The sequence below is a fragment of the Sceloporus undulatus genome, chromosome 1, assembly GCF_019175285.1.
Source record: "Sceloporus undulatus isolate JIND9_A2432 ecotype Alabama chromosome 1, SceUnd_v1.1, whole genome shotgun sequence".
NCBI classification, from domain to species: domain Eukaryota; kingdom Metazoa; phylum Chordata; class Lepidosauria; order Squamata; family Phrynosomatidae; genus Sceloporus; species Sceloporus undulatus.
The window spans coordinates 237,785,768-237,799,241 of NC_056522.1; the positions used below are offsets into that span (position 1 = coordinate 237,785,768).

The 13,474-nt window shown below is 39.8% G+C and overlaps 2 protein-coding genes across 2 annotated transcripts in view; both read right to left on the minus strand.

Moving 5' to 3' along the window:
* The window catches only part of UMPS (uridine monophosphate synthetase), a 6,079-nt gene extending 4,861 nt beyond the window's left edge, over nucleotides 1–1,218 (minus strand). Inside the window, exon 1 of the mRNA XM_042446092.1 lies at nucleotides 1,008–1,218. Within this exon, the coding sequence (XP_042302026.1) occupies nucleotides 1,008–1,142 (135 nt within the window). The 5' untranslated portion in view covers nucleotides 1,143–1,218. The remainder of the gene's footprint in view (nucleotides 1–1,007) is intronic.
* Nucleotides 1,219–4,325: 3,107 nt separating this feature from the next.
* LOC121919520 (kalirin-like) lies at nucleotides 4,326–12,585 on the minus strand. Its single transcript, XM_042446188.1, has 3 exons — nucleotides 12,471–12,585; nucleotides 11,610–11,799; nucleotides 4,326–10,067 (listed from the first exon to the last, which is right to left on the minus strand). The coding sequence occupies exons 2-3, from the start codon at nucleotides 11,745–11,747 to the stop codon at nucleotides 9,522–9,524; spliced, it is 684 nt and encodes a 227-aa protein (XP_042302122.1). The 5' UTR covers nucleotides 11,748–11,799; nucleotides 12,471–12,585; the 3' UTR covers nucleotides 4,326–9,521.
* Nucleotides 12,586–13,474: the final 889 nt, after the last annotated feature.

The following is a 13,474-nucleotide window of genomic DNA, read 5'->3' on the forward strand; positions in this document are numbered from 1 at the left end:
CCAGTCAACGGACGCACTTCCTACAAGTTTCCAGATCAAGTGGCTGGGGTCAGAGCTGTTTCTGTTAAAAGATATATATGCCGAAATAGCCATTTCTGTGGTTATCGTTCTGTGCCTTCGCAATGAAATGGCGTCCCTCTTATAAAGCAGCAAAATTAAGCCTTGCTTTTGGAATATGGATCACGTCTTCAGGGTGCGGATGGCTGAACCTGTAGATAAAAACTGTGTGTGTATGGAGGCAAAGGCTTCCCCTTGGCGGCGTGACTGTCTAGTCCCATCCCCCTGTTCACCTCCGGTTCTAGGCCAAAGAGCCAGCCTTGCCAGAGGCCGCTCTGTGATCCTGTGGCAAACGGCATGGCTGCACCCAACACTCTCAGCTTCCCTCTGAGAAGTGGCGCCCATCCCATCTGCTTGCATCTGCCTGCATCCCAACTGCTGGGTTGGCAGAAGCTGGGGCTAGCGAGGGGAGCTCACTCCTCCATGCTGCCCTGGGGCCAAAGGGCCACCTTCCTCATGCTGACTCTTCAAAGACGGGGGCAAAGATGGCCCCCGGGGGTCATTCAGGGGAAGAAAAACGATGGCGTTAAGCCGGAGACAGGGCTGCATCTTCCTTGCTTAAAGGGGTTACTGAGGGCCGGTGCAAAGGGACAGGCCAAGCCCCCACAGCCACGGCGTGGCCAGGAACAAAAACAGCAACAGAGGGCGTGTCCGCACTGCAGACGCAACCCACATTGACACCGCTTCAACTGCGGTGGTTCAGTGCTATGGAATCCTGAGATTTGCGCCTTCTCTCTCTGTCCATCTCCCTCCTCTCCACCTATCAGGAGCCACCGCCCTTTTCCAAAGCCCGCCCCTGGCTCTGCGCTGCGCGTCCGATTGGCTACAAGGCTCCTGCCAACAACGCCACAGCCCCGCCCCTCACTCGCCCTCCTTCATCCGTCATTCCAACCGCCCCGCCCCCTTCCCTCCGCGAGGCCAGGCGCGCGCGTACACGCGCATGCGCGCACCTTGTTCATCAGCTTCGGGTCCGAGACGATGACGCGGAGGTCGACGTAGACCGGGGAGACCAGGCCGCTCTTCAGCACGAACTCCCCGAAGCGGAGAGCCTTCGCGGCGAACAAGTCCGAAGCCAACGGCTCCATCTCTCTCTCTCCCTCTCTCCTTCCCGCGCGCGAGAGCTCTCAGTCCGTCGCTGTGCAATGACGTCTCGGAAACGTTTTGCTGACGTCACCGGGAAGTGCGGGCGGAAGAGGGAAGGGAAAACCCACAAGGGGAGCGACTGCGCATGCCCGCTTTAAGGCAAGCAAGTGGACGCTCTAGGCGTAAGACTTTGTATCCTAGCTATATATTCAGTCCATAATGAATTAGGGTTGCCAGTCTGAAAGCTGGAGGGGACTCCTGTGCCTTCAATGGTTGTGTAGAGGCTCTGCCATGGAAGCCCATTGGATGACCTTTGGCAAGTCACACTGTCTCAGCCTCAGAGGAAGCCAGTGGGAAAACTCCTCTGAACAAATCTTGCCAACGAAGCCCCATGATAGGTTCACTTTAAGGTTGCCATAAGTCAGAAACACCTTGAAGGCAATGTGAAGTCAAAGGCTTTCATGGCCAGCATCCATAGTTTTTTGTGGGGTTTTTGGGGCTCTGTGGCCATGTTCTAGAAGAGTTTCCTCCTGAAGTTTCTCCAGCATCTGTGGCTGGCATCTTCAGAGATTCTGGCAAAACGTCAGGAAGAAACTCTTCTAGAACATGGCCACAGAGCCCCCCAAACCCCACAAAAAAGCTAACAACAGAACTGTCCATGTAGAAGACCAACTGTGACCTTAAAGGATAATAATAATAAGACAGTAAAATAACAATAATAAAAGAACTAAGTAATAAATTACGGATGCAATGAGGTGGTGGTTGTTAGCTGCCCTCGAATCAACCTTGGCTCATGGTGGATGAGACGCTGCTCTGCTTCGGTCCGGAAGACCCAGGCCCATGACTTCCCTGAGTCTGTCCATCTGGTTTGTGGTCTTCCTCTCTTCCTACTATCACCCTCTACCTTTCCCAGCATTATTGTCTTTTCTAATGAGTCCTTCCTTCTCATGATGTGCCCGAAGTACGACAATCTCAGTTTGGTCATCTTGGTAGTAGAGGGTAGGAAGTAATTTTACTGACTTGTGTTTAATACATAGCAATAGCACGTATATTTCTACACTGCTTAATAGTGAGCTCAGCACTCACTAAGCAGTTTACAGTGTGTTGTAAGCCAAGTGCCCCCAACCAGCTGGGTACTCATTTTATTGACCTAATAAAGGATGGAAGGCTGAGTCTACCTTGAAGCCCTGGGATTAAACTCACAACGTTGTGGCTTCAGTGCCAGCACTACCAGGGCTCCTAATACATGTGCGTCTGACTTTTATGTTGGTCTGCATAAGTATGTATATATGTTTTTTTAAAACAAAACCAAAAAATATATAAAACAATTTAAAAAGAACATGTCAAGAAGCAGGACTGTCAGCAGAAGAAAATTATAGCTCAAACCTTGGTAAAAGAATCCAGATCTGTATAAAAAAAAATTCCATTTTCATCCCATGTATAGAATTTCACTGACCCTAAATGGGAAAGTCCTCCCACTTTTCCTACTTCATTTGCACTGTGTGGTGAAGTAAACCATATCTATCAATTTAGCCCTTATTCTCTTCTAATGACTTCTAGTCACATCTGTAAAATGCTAAGAGCTGCAGCTCACAGAACTATATTTTCCTTTTGTCTCTGGGTTGTAGCAGGAAAATAGCTGTTATTAAGAACAAAAATAGCTGTTGTTGTTGAAATACAACTATTTTGTGGTAAAGACTTCCACTCACTGCTAACGTCTTTATAAATACATATTTTCTTCCTCCCTTGTGTATCTCCCAGTTCCAGAGCAGCAGTTAGCAGGCAAGAATTACGGGGAAACTAACTGTCCAGTTCAAGCCCTTTTAATATTCAGCATTCTTCAGTTAAGAGAGTCAGCATGGTGTAGTGGTTTGAATGTTTCACTACGAGATAAGGTTCAAATCGTCACTCAGCCATGGAAACCCACTGGGTGACCTTGGGCAAGTCACACTCTCTCAGCCACAGAGGAAGGCAAAAGCAGAGCCTCTCTGAAGAAATCTTACCATGAAAACCCTGTGATAAGGTTACTGTAGAGTCACCATAAGTCGGAAACAACCTGATGGCAAACAACAACATCTTTTCAGTTCCTGAATTGTTCCTCTGTACTCCCACATTGAAAACTTGCATTAGTTTAGCCCCGATGTCTTAATTTTCTCCATCACTGAAATTTTTGGTTTTGAGGTTTTTTTGTAGACGACCAAACCTACATCTGCCATATGAAGAGGTGTTAGTTCATTGAGTTTTCTTCTTCGATGAGAAGGCATTGTTCTCAGCAAGAACCTCCACTGTTGTAGAAACTTTCACGAGACATTTTTTTTGAGAAGTTATCAGCTTTGTCTAAATAGACTCAAGTTTTCAGTTATCATAGTTATCACAGTTCATAGTTCAGCTATCATGGTTCAATGGAACCAGTGAGTGGTTTTTGTCATATCTCAAAATGTAGGCGGAATACAGACTGCCCAAAAAGGGCGGTCTGCCTGCGCCTTGTTTTTCTGTGTGAGGGAACTGCAGCAGACAAACCCACACGGCTCCCACGTGCAGCAAAAAGTGGGTCCTTCTTGCGGTGCCATAAGGACGTCGCAGTACGCACTCGTGACATCCTTATGATACTGGGATGTGCGGACACTAAGCGTCTGTCATGACAAAATGGCGGCACCCGTGTGTACACGGTGCCGCCATTTTGATGCCCCCGTCACGTGCTGAGGTGAGGCCAATATGGGCGGTGCGCCCTCGGCCAACCCCTAGCACGTGACGGGGGCGCTGCAAAGGCCCGTCTGGAGAGGGCCGTAGATGCTTTATAAAATAACTAAATTGTGTATGTCAACAGTTACAAGATTTTATTTACCCAAATAAACACTCAGATTCCTTCTATTGCAAAGGTTCTATTAGTATCTTGAAATATGTGCCTAACAAATGGGAAGAAATTTAGCTTTTTCCAACATGGGAAATAATATAGATGCTTGGCACTTACATTTTAAAATTAGTATGCTTGTAGTGTTTAAAACTGTAGCATCTAGTTATTCTGTTATAGATAGTAACTTGTAAAAATATTTTGAGACTGGTCATAGCAGCATGCATCACTCCTGTATAGGCCAAACCAAAGACTCTGGTTGTTGAATCTATTATATCTGGCTTAATCAAAATAATTGCTTTTACATCTTAAAACAATAAACATCCATTGTTCATTCTTTTGTATACTGTATTTATAAGGAAGGCAATAGCCTAAAATGTAGATTTTGTCATCTGTACATAACATATATTACTGAAAAATAAGAACAGATAAGAACATGTGAGCGCAGATAATCACTTTACAACATCACACATGAAGAATCAAAAGTATAAATAAAATATTTACAAAATGTCTGTAGAAAACACATGTGCATACAAAATGAAATCAGTAAAATAATGAGATAACACTTAAGGCAGACTAGCAAAAGACTGAAAATATTAAGGCTGTAGAATTAATTTGCACCTTGGAGAAGTATAAGCTCTTAGAATTTTAGAGTTGGAAGAGACTGTGGAGGTCTTGGATCCAACCCTCTGCTCAGTGCAGGAATGTAGACAGTCCAGCCTCAAATAGCTCCAGGAAATGAGAGCCCAGACTCTCAGCAATGTAGTCCCCATCACCACTATTTGCACAATAGCTGAAAAGGTTTTAACAGAATAATCCTAAGCATGTCTAAGCACAAGATCAATGAGACTCACTCCCAGGTCAAGTAGAATTGAACCTACAGGGTTGGCAAACTCTGCAATCCTCATAATTTAGAAATACGCCCAGAGGGACTTACACCAGATGTGTGTGCATAGGATTGCAACCTAAAAGATATACAGTATGTTTATTTGTCTGCTGTTCCTTTTGCATGTCAGATCTCATTTTCAGTGGAAGACCTACACTGTGGAGTGACATGTGAGGAAAAGCAGACAGAATAGTTCAACAGAGAACTGAAAGCACCAGCATTGAAAAGCTGAGCATGAAAGTAAGATCGGCTCATGTTGAACAGAAGATTGTTTTAGAATGTAAGGCCATAAATTGCAAGAGTCACAAGAAGAACAATTCCAGAACAGCTATTTGGTATTTGATGGCAGTTATATAAACAATCTTGCTAGAGAGAGGGGAAGAATATTCTCACAGAAAAGCACCATTATCTGTTGGGTCATAAAAGATCAATATAGGTGATAAATCAGAGCCCATTGTCTACAACTGAAAGAAAACTCAGTTACCCATGGAATGGCACAGAGAATCTTTTGAGAACCAGCTTGTGTATAGCAATTCCTGGTTATAAAGTAATGGCTGCAGTTTCTAGTCTCACTTTGTTACATACAACTTGGGATCCCAGGTGGAGACATGCATCAGAGGCACATTATATGAAGGTCACAGGAGCCCTAAGAGATGCAGTCTTCAGTTCCTTCATTAGAAACACCTGAAACAAGATTCTAGCTGAGTTTTATGTCAATTTTGAGCCTCTTTCATCTTAGGCATGTCACCACCTGATTGCTCTTAATGCACCAGTGAAACATTGCAATTTAATTTATTAGTCTGGATTTTGTAAATTTTACATTGCTATTACAAAGCCCCTAGAAAAAAAGGACTGCTTTATGTTTGAGGAAGCACTCGGGGCTTCTTTCAGACATCACATTTATTCCATAGTAAAACCACAGTGATATACCCAGGGGTTGTCTCAAATTCTGTCCATTTGCTTGCAAGAAATATCCAGTTACTTACTTCTGTTGATCCCTTTGTCATGATTTATGGTGTACTAAATGAGTTTATTCTGTAAGAATGCTTTGATGATATATAGCTTATGTTTTCCATTCCTTCAATATTGAAAATAAAGATGTACATATGAAAGAAGTTACTTAACTCTTCCCCATATACATTGTCCAGAAAAACCACAGGATTACTATTTCCATCTTTTTTTTTTTACCATAAATTATAAATTGTGGGTCCCCCCCTAATGATTCCTGGTTTTCCACTGATAAGCTGGATTCAGCCCCAAGAACCTACTTTAGCTGGATATTGACCATTGTTTAACCTGAGCTCACATGACCTACGTCTGGATGATTGTCAGTACTTTGAGGAAATAGTGATAGCTAAAAGGAACCCAAGGAGTCCATCCTATCCCACATTCTTTTATGTGACAGCAGTTGGTTTTAAAATGACAACATTTATGTTTTAAAAAATCATGGTATAGCAACTGTTTTCAGAAAAATGATTCCTCTCAGGAGAAAAAAAAAAGACGTTTGATTATTTAAAGGGAAAGAACTTCATCTTTTTCCTGTGGAAAGGCACTGTGTGCTTTGTTTATCCATACTTGCTATTCAGTGAATCTCAAATCAATGCTCTTTCCTTTCCTTTCCTTTTTTTTTGCATTATTTGTTGTCTGGGAGGGAAGATTCCCTCCCTCCAACAATGTATTCAGTATTCTTGCTTCTCCCATAATTGTAAAAAGCACATTTACAATACAAGTTAAATTGTAAAGGGGAGACTTTTTTCTTTTTTAAAATAAAAACCCTCTAAAAGGAAATACATACTCATTTGAGACAGGCTTAGATCATTCAAAATGAGATGAACCTTAGGACAGAGGCAGCAAGTCAGAAACTAAAGAGGAAACCTCCAAAAGGAATAGGAAAATATTAGCTCTTGCGACAAAGAATACAGAATTCTGTCTCGGAAAACACCCAGTTCAATTTAACAATTCCAGTCCAATAAATCAAGAACAATTATTTGTCAATGTGACCATCACCAATTCCCTTCCAATGAAGATTCCCTGCTTTCTTAAAGCCCACATTCTTATGACATCCAAACTGAAAAACTTTTATTCGGGGCTTCCTGCAAACCAGGGTATCAAACACAGAAGCATGCCCAACAGGCCATGACTTATTGGACCAAAATTGTGACAAATTAACTGAGCTACACACATTTCATTTATTAGGCTTCATTTATTAGCCATAATATCTCAATTTGTTTGGTTTATTATGCTTAATTGAACCTTATAAACTATATTCCCAGTGCATCTTAGAGACTTCACTTTTTTGTTCTGTATCCCACTTTTTGTTAATATTCTGTCTCACAGACCATCCAACCATTTAAGTAGATTAGACTGTAGATATCCTCAAGAAGGTATCCCTACATCCTTCTCTCACAGTGTTTGTCAAACAACTGATATAGTAGAAAGAATTCAGCAACTTCCCTAACTTTGAATATCCAGTGTTAATCAACCAGAACTTGAAAAAAATCACTTTTCTAGTCTATAATTCCTGGAATCCTCCAGTCAGCACTGTCAGTAGGAGAAAGGGGTTCTGGAAGTCCTAGTCCCCAAACTCTGCTCTATATTTCAAGATCAGAAGAAGAGCCCTGATCATTGATGGTTTGAATGCAGACAACCAGTAAACAAGTGCTAATTTACCAAAGTGCTCACATAACCAATTGTCAGATCATTAATAATGTATCGTTCTGCCAAGCTATAAAAATTGTTATCACTTCTGTGCTGCTTCCATGTTGGAAAAGTATAGAAGTGTAAATTTTTTCTTTATAATTTGGCAGGACAAAACATTCAGGTGGCTTGTAATGTGATAATATATGGCCATATACCACTAGACAAATGGTCATCTATTTTCATTTTATTTAAACTGGATTTCTTGGTTCTACTCTTAGTATAGCCCCATATAAAAGTGCTTTGTTTCTATATGTGTGAAACAGGAAGCTTCAGTCCTGATGGAACTGTTGTACCCAGATGATACAACTGCATTTCGTCCAGCAAGAGCTTGCTGCCTGTATAGGTTATATGTCAGACCCCGCCAGGAGCCTGAAACAGCCTTATGAGTGGTCTATGTGGTAGACTATGGTAGATGTTCATGGTACAAGTAGCTGAAGAATGGGCCACAACTATTGACATCTTGGCTCCCATCATACCAGTCAAGGTAGGAGATCTCACTATCTCAACACTGAGGAAGAACAGATCACCCTGCCATTGCTAGTTACTTGCTCTATCATCATAAATTACAGCCTATAGGACACTTGTAATAAAGGGAGAAAAATTAGACATAAATTGTTGGCTAATTACATTTCTAAAGGATTTAAATATGGCAATTTTGATGCTAAATACCCTTGGTATTAGAGTTGGACTAATTTCTACAATGGTAATACAAGATTATTTATAGTCTGGAACTACTATTCTGAACCCACTTGTTTAAAAACTGCAGTTGTGATGACTTAATATTATTAATAATTTTCTGTTATGTCATACAAGACTTGTGGACTGAATGAAAATATCAGGATAGATGCTGGGATTATAGGGATAAAGAGATGATATGTACTGTACAGATGTAATAAGCTACCTGTTATGAAGCCATAAACATAAGAATGGACCCACTATAGTAACCACACTTTGGCCAATTTTGGATTGATTTCACAACTTTTAAAACTGAAAAAGGAATGAGTTTCTTCTCTGCTTATAGACTGTATGAGAGTTCAAGAAACATCCTGCAATAGAAAAAGTCTTTCACATCTACTTTACAGATACCAGCAATTATTTTAACATAGTTTTTTTTCTCAATGCACAGGTTTTGCAAAAAGGTTTTCTGTACAAGAGCTATAAAATATATTAAAAATTGTCTCATTGTGCTTCATCTAAATATGTTGTTGTTCAGTGAAGTGATCATCTCTGCAATGGTATTTTATAATATGTTATTAATTTTTTTAACAACAGAATGTTGTAAAACCAGAGAGGGATTATTCACAAAGGTATACTGTGGTCTTAATCAACACAGTTTATCTAAGTCATACTACTGGCAAAGCCAGTATTATGAGGGCTGAGAGGCCACAAAACAGCAGTTCTGACACAAGACTAATTCTTATTTAAGACGAGTGAAGTTTGTCTTGAATGACAGATCTGATCTTTCATTAGGATTTGAAGAATAACAGTTTCTATAAAATCTGATACCTGTTTGGTCCAGTTTGCTTTTCAGGAAATTCTCACTGTAGAGAGTCAGCCTAGCCTTGGTTTCTAAAATCTTTCAAATACATCATTTCAATAGTAATAAAATCAGCAAGACTGTCTGGGTCTTTTAGAAGACTGCCTTTCAGAACTAAGGCAACTGTGTTTTGGTTCCCACTCTCCACTGACATTTTTTGTAACATTCATCTGGATGTAAAATAGCCACATCATTACAAGAATAAGCCACCCAAGAAGTTGCGTGTGCAACATCTGAAATCATCTAATTCTACCTACTTAGATAGTGAAGCTGCTGGAACAGTTCATATACTCTCTTGGACATCACATTATAGTACTTGATACAGACTGTAAAAGAGAGAGAGATTCTGCTTTCTCTGTCTTCACGTCCTATCACTCCTCAATGCCAAGTCAAAGTACTTCCATTCATTATGTTCCTGAATTCATCCTGCTCATTATGAAACTCTTAACATTGGGAACTGGACGCACATCAAACTGGTGTTTGCGGCGTTCAATGAAACTGGCCAGGCGTGAGGTATCCAGTGGGATTTTGGAATAGCTGCCATTGTGAAACTGCAACCAAGGATGCTGCAAACAAGTGGCAGCTGTTGGCCTCCTCCTGAAGTCTTCCTGAAGGATTACAGTGATGAAATCTCTGGCAGCATGGCTTACGTCGCAGAAATACTCATTAGGGAAGCTGAAATCTACCCGGCACACATTGATGCAAGTCTCCTCCCTACTTTCATCCAAAAAGGGAGAGACCCCACTCAGCATAACATAGGTGAGGACTCCCAGGCTCCATATATCAGTGCCAAGGGAAACTGGAGCACCTTGGAGAACTTCAGGAGCAGCAAACTCAGGGTTTCCCAGGAGATGATGAATGTGGTAATGCCCTGTGATTTGAACAGCATCTTCAAGGTCTATTAACTTAACACGAGGCACTGGGATCCGCAAGTCAATGAGTAGATTTTCTGGCTGTAGAGAATAAAATAAAACAGCTCCATGGTCTGTTATTTTTGTAATAAAATAAGGCAACATTAGTTCATAACTACTTTCCTGTTAAGAAAACAATAAATACCTTATACCTTAAAGAAAATGAAGGATGCATATGAACTCTAACATGAAGGATCATAAATATCTGCATAGGTGGTTGGGGGCTTACAGAAACATTTTCTATGCAAGTTGTTCACTTGGAATTCAGCTTTTATAAAACTGCAGTCTATGGACATTATCAGACAAGGGAAATTGGAAATATAATCCAATGGCAATCCGAACGCAATCATGGGGTTTCATGTTATTATAGCAATAGCAATAGCAAGTACATTTCTATACCGCTTATCCTTGCACTTAAGCACTCCCTAAGCGGTTTACAAATTGTAAGCTAATTGCCTCCAACAATCTGGATACTCATTTTAGCGACCTCAGAAGGATGCAAGCCTGAGTTGAGCTTCAGCCCTTTTGCTAGTATTGAACTCACAACCTTATGGTTTGTGAGTGAGTGGCTGCAGTACAGGCATTTAACCACTGCGCCACCACTGCGCCATAGACTACCACACACAATTTTGGGCAATGGGAAGTCAGTCCAAACGCAATCATGGGGTTTCACATTGCATGAGAGGTGATCACATGCAATTTCGGGCAATGGCAAGCTATTTTCAGGCAATGGGAAGTCAGTTTGAATGCAATTCGAATTCACATAAATTTGCGTTCTGGCCCCACTTTCTTTTCATTCGAAATTAAGAGAAATTCCTCCCATGTGATAAACTCCTATATTAGATTAACATTTCCATGGGGAATAAACATACATAGAATTGACAAAGCACCAAGTAAAATGGTGTGTTTTAAACATGCAAATTTAAATAGCTATCAAGAGGGATGAATTTGAAGGATACTGAGGAAGTTAACAGTTTGTCTATTGCAAGATTCATATATATGAGACACACTCTCATCCATATCTCTGTGTAAAATGTGTGTGACTGATGAGCAGCAAATACCCATCAAGTGGAGGCGGATAAATAGTCCCCATCATGTACAGATTTTGCATGCAATATGGCACAGAATGTATTATCATTATTTACCACATTAAGTTTTCATTCAATAGCAGTTAGAAGATCCATAAAGTACATTATTAAACAGAAAGAGGATGAAAAAAAGTTGTTATTCGTAGAAATATATTACAGGTGTTTGTGAATTTATGCTACATTTGTTATATACAATAAATTAATAAAAGTATAAGTCAGAATAAATATTGTCATGGAGTGAAATGTCCAAAAGTGCTTGGGGATTATTCAGAAAGAATCTCCTACCAACTCCATTTATGACTGATAAATATTGGTATAAATAAGTTATGCTTAAGCTATAGAACTGGTAATTTTTATAATGGGAAAAATAATATAATAAAGTGGATACCCTTTTCAGATATACATATAAGAAAGCCTGGTATGAACTGCCTGTTTATATATTCAACATGTATACTATCACACAAATTAAGTATTTTTAAAAAATCTCTTTCCCTACCTTTATATCCAAATGAGCAACTCGACAATTGTGAAGGTACTGTAAGGCTTCCATTGTGTCTCTTATGTAAAAGGCTACTTTTTCCTCCATCAGTTCATCATGATTCATAAGGTAGTCCAAGAGACGGCCATCATCCATTCTAAAATCCAACAGTTACTGATTATTAAATCTAGTGCAATAACAAGAATGGCTGCTGATCAAAATATTAGATATTAGTTAAACCTTTTTTTTAAAAAAAAATCCATACCCTCAGCTCTTCATTTTTTAAAAAAGAATCTCTTAGTGGTTTACGGATTATGATCAATATAAACGAGATTCCTCACCAGCAAACTTATGATCATGTAAATATTTCAGAATACATGAAACATTTTAAAAAGAAGAATTAAACATTTTATTGCATATTGTAGTCTACTAAGAGTATAAAAGGGGATCTTTTAGCACCTTGGAGGCTAATTTTGCAAAGAAATTGTACTGTAGTGTGAATTTTTGTAGACTTGAGCTACATTCTCAAATACATGAAGTGAATTGGTACCCAAGAAGGACCTTTATAATCAGACTGAATAAATAGCCATAGCAATATTAAACTCTTAAGAGCTCACCCATTAATTACATTTTAATAGATAAATGTTAACTTCAAAATTTAATTTAGATGCATACTCTTTTCTACTGATTTACAATGCCACCTAACATGCACTTTGCTCTTGGGCCCCCCCAAGATAGAGTATTAATACAGTAGCCACATTATTGTTGTTTTTATAGCAAAATGATATGCTTTTATTAAATTCATGACATGCAGGATGGAAAGGACGAATGAACCCTCATAATAATGATTAAGAAACTGAGCTTCAATTTAAGACTTACAGTTCTAAAACTAAGATATAGGAAGAGGGTGTTTCATAGGTATCGTGTATAGTGATATACTGAGGATGTTGTAAATGCTGCAACATGGCTGCCTCGTGTGCTGCCTGCTCCTTCTTCTTCATTTTTTTATTGATAAACTTCACTGCAACATCCTTCCTAGTGGCTTTGTGAATACATTTCTTTACAACAGCAAATCGGCCCCTAGAGAGGAAAAAATGACAAATGAAGACTAAATAAACAATGAAGACATTTTCTAAGATCTTTTTGAATCAGGTTATTAATATTGCTTGATATATCAAAGCAAATGTTCATAATTTTGTTTTGCAAATTATGTGTCCTTTCCTCTTTACAATCTGGATACTTTTGATTTTAGCCATGGTAGTAGAATTAGTTGTTCAGCATTCATTCATGATGTCTAGCTGTAGACTGTCTTGCATGTCTTGCAGCAGTTTATTTTTTTAAAAAGACCCTGCTCTTAAAAAATGCAGCTCCCACTGAAAGCTAGCAATTATCATAATAATTTGCTGTTGTTGACAGCCTTCAGGTTCACCTCAACTCATGGCAACCCTGTGAGTGCCTTCTTGTTGCTTAGCACAGACCCTGTAAAGGAGACATCTCCAAGACACACTGTCATCAACAGCTCTGCTCAGTTCCTGCAAACTTAAGTTTATCCATCTGGTCTATCCATCTCTTCCTACTGCCTTTTCTATTTGCTTTTTCTAGTTATCTGTGCCTTCTCATGATGTGGTCAAAGTATGACAGCCTCAATTTAATCATCTTGGCTTCTAGGCAGAGTTCAGCCTTGATTTGTTCTAGGAACCATTTGTTTGACTTTTTAGCTGTCCACAGTATCCACAGAACACTGCTCCAGATACACATCTCAAAAGATTTGGTTTTCTTTCTGTCAGCTATCTTTGCCATCCAGCTCTCACACTCATACACCATGATGGGAAATATGATGGCATGGATAATGCTCACTTTAGTATTCAGTTGTATATCTTTGC

Coding starts and splice junctions, on each gene's coding strand:
- LOC121919520 (XM_042446188.1), bottom strand. CDS start 11,747: ATGGATGATGGCCGTCTCTTGGACTACCTTATGAATCATGATGAACTG. Junction 10,068..11,609: donor TTGCTCATTTGGATATAAAG/GTAGGGAAAGAG, acceptor TATTCTCTACAG/CCAGAAAATCTACTCATTGA.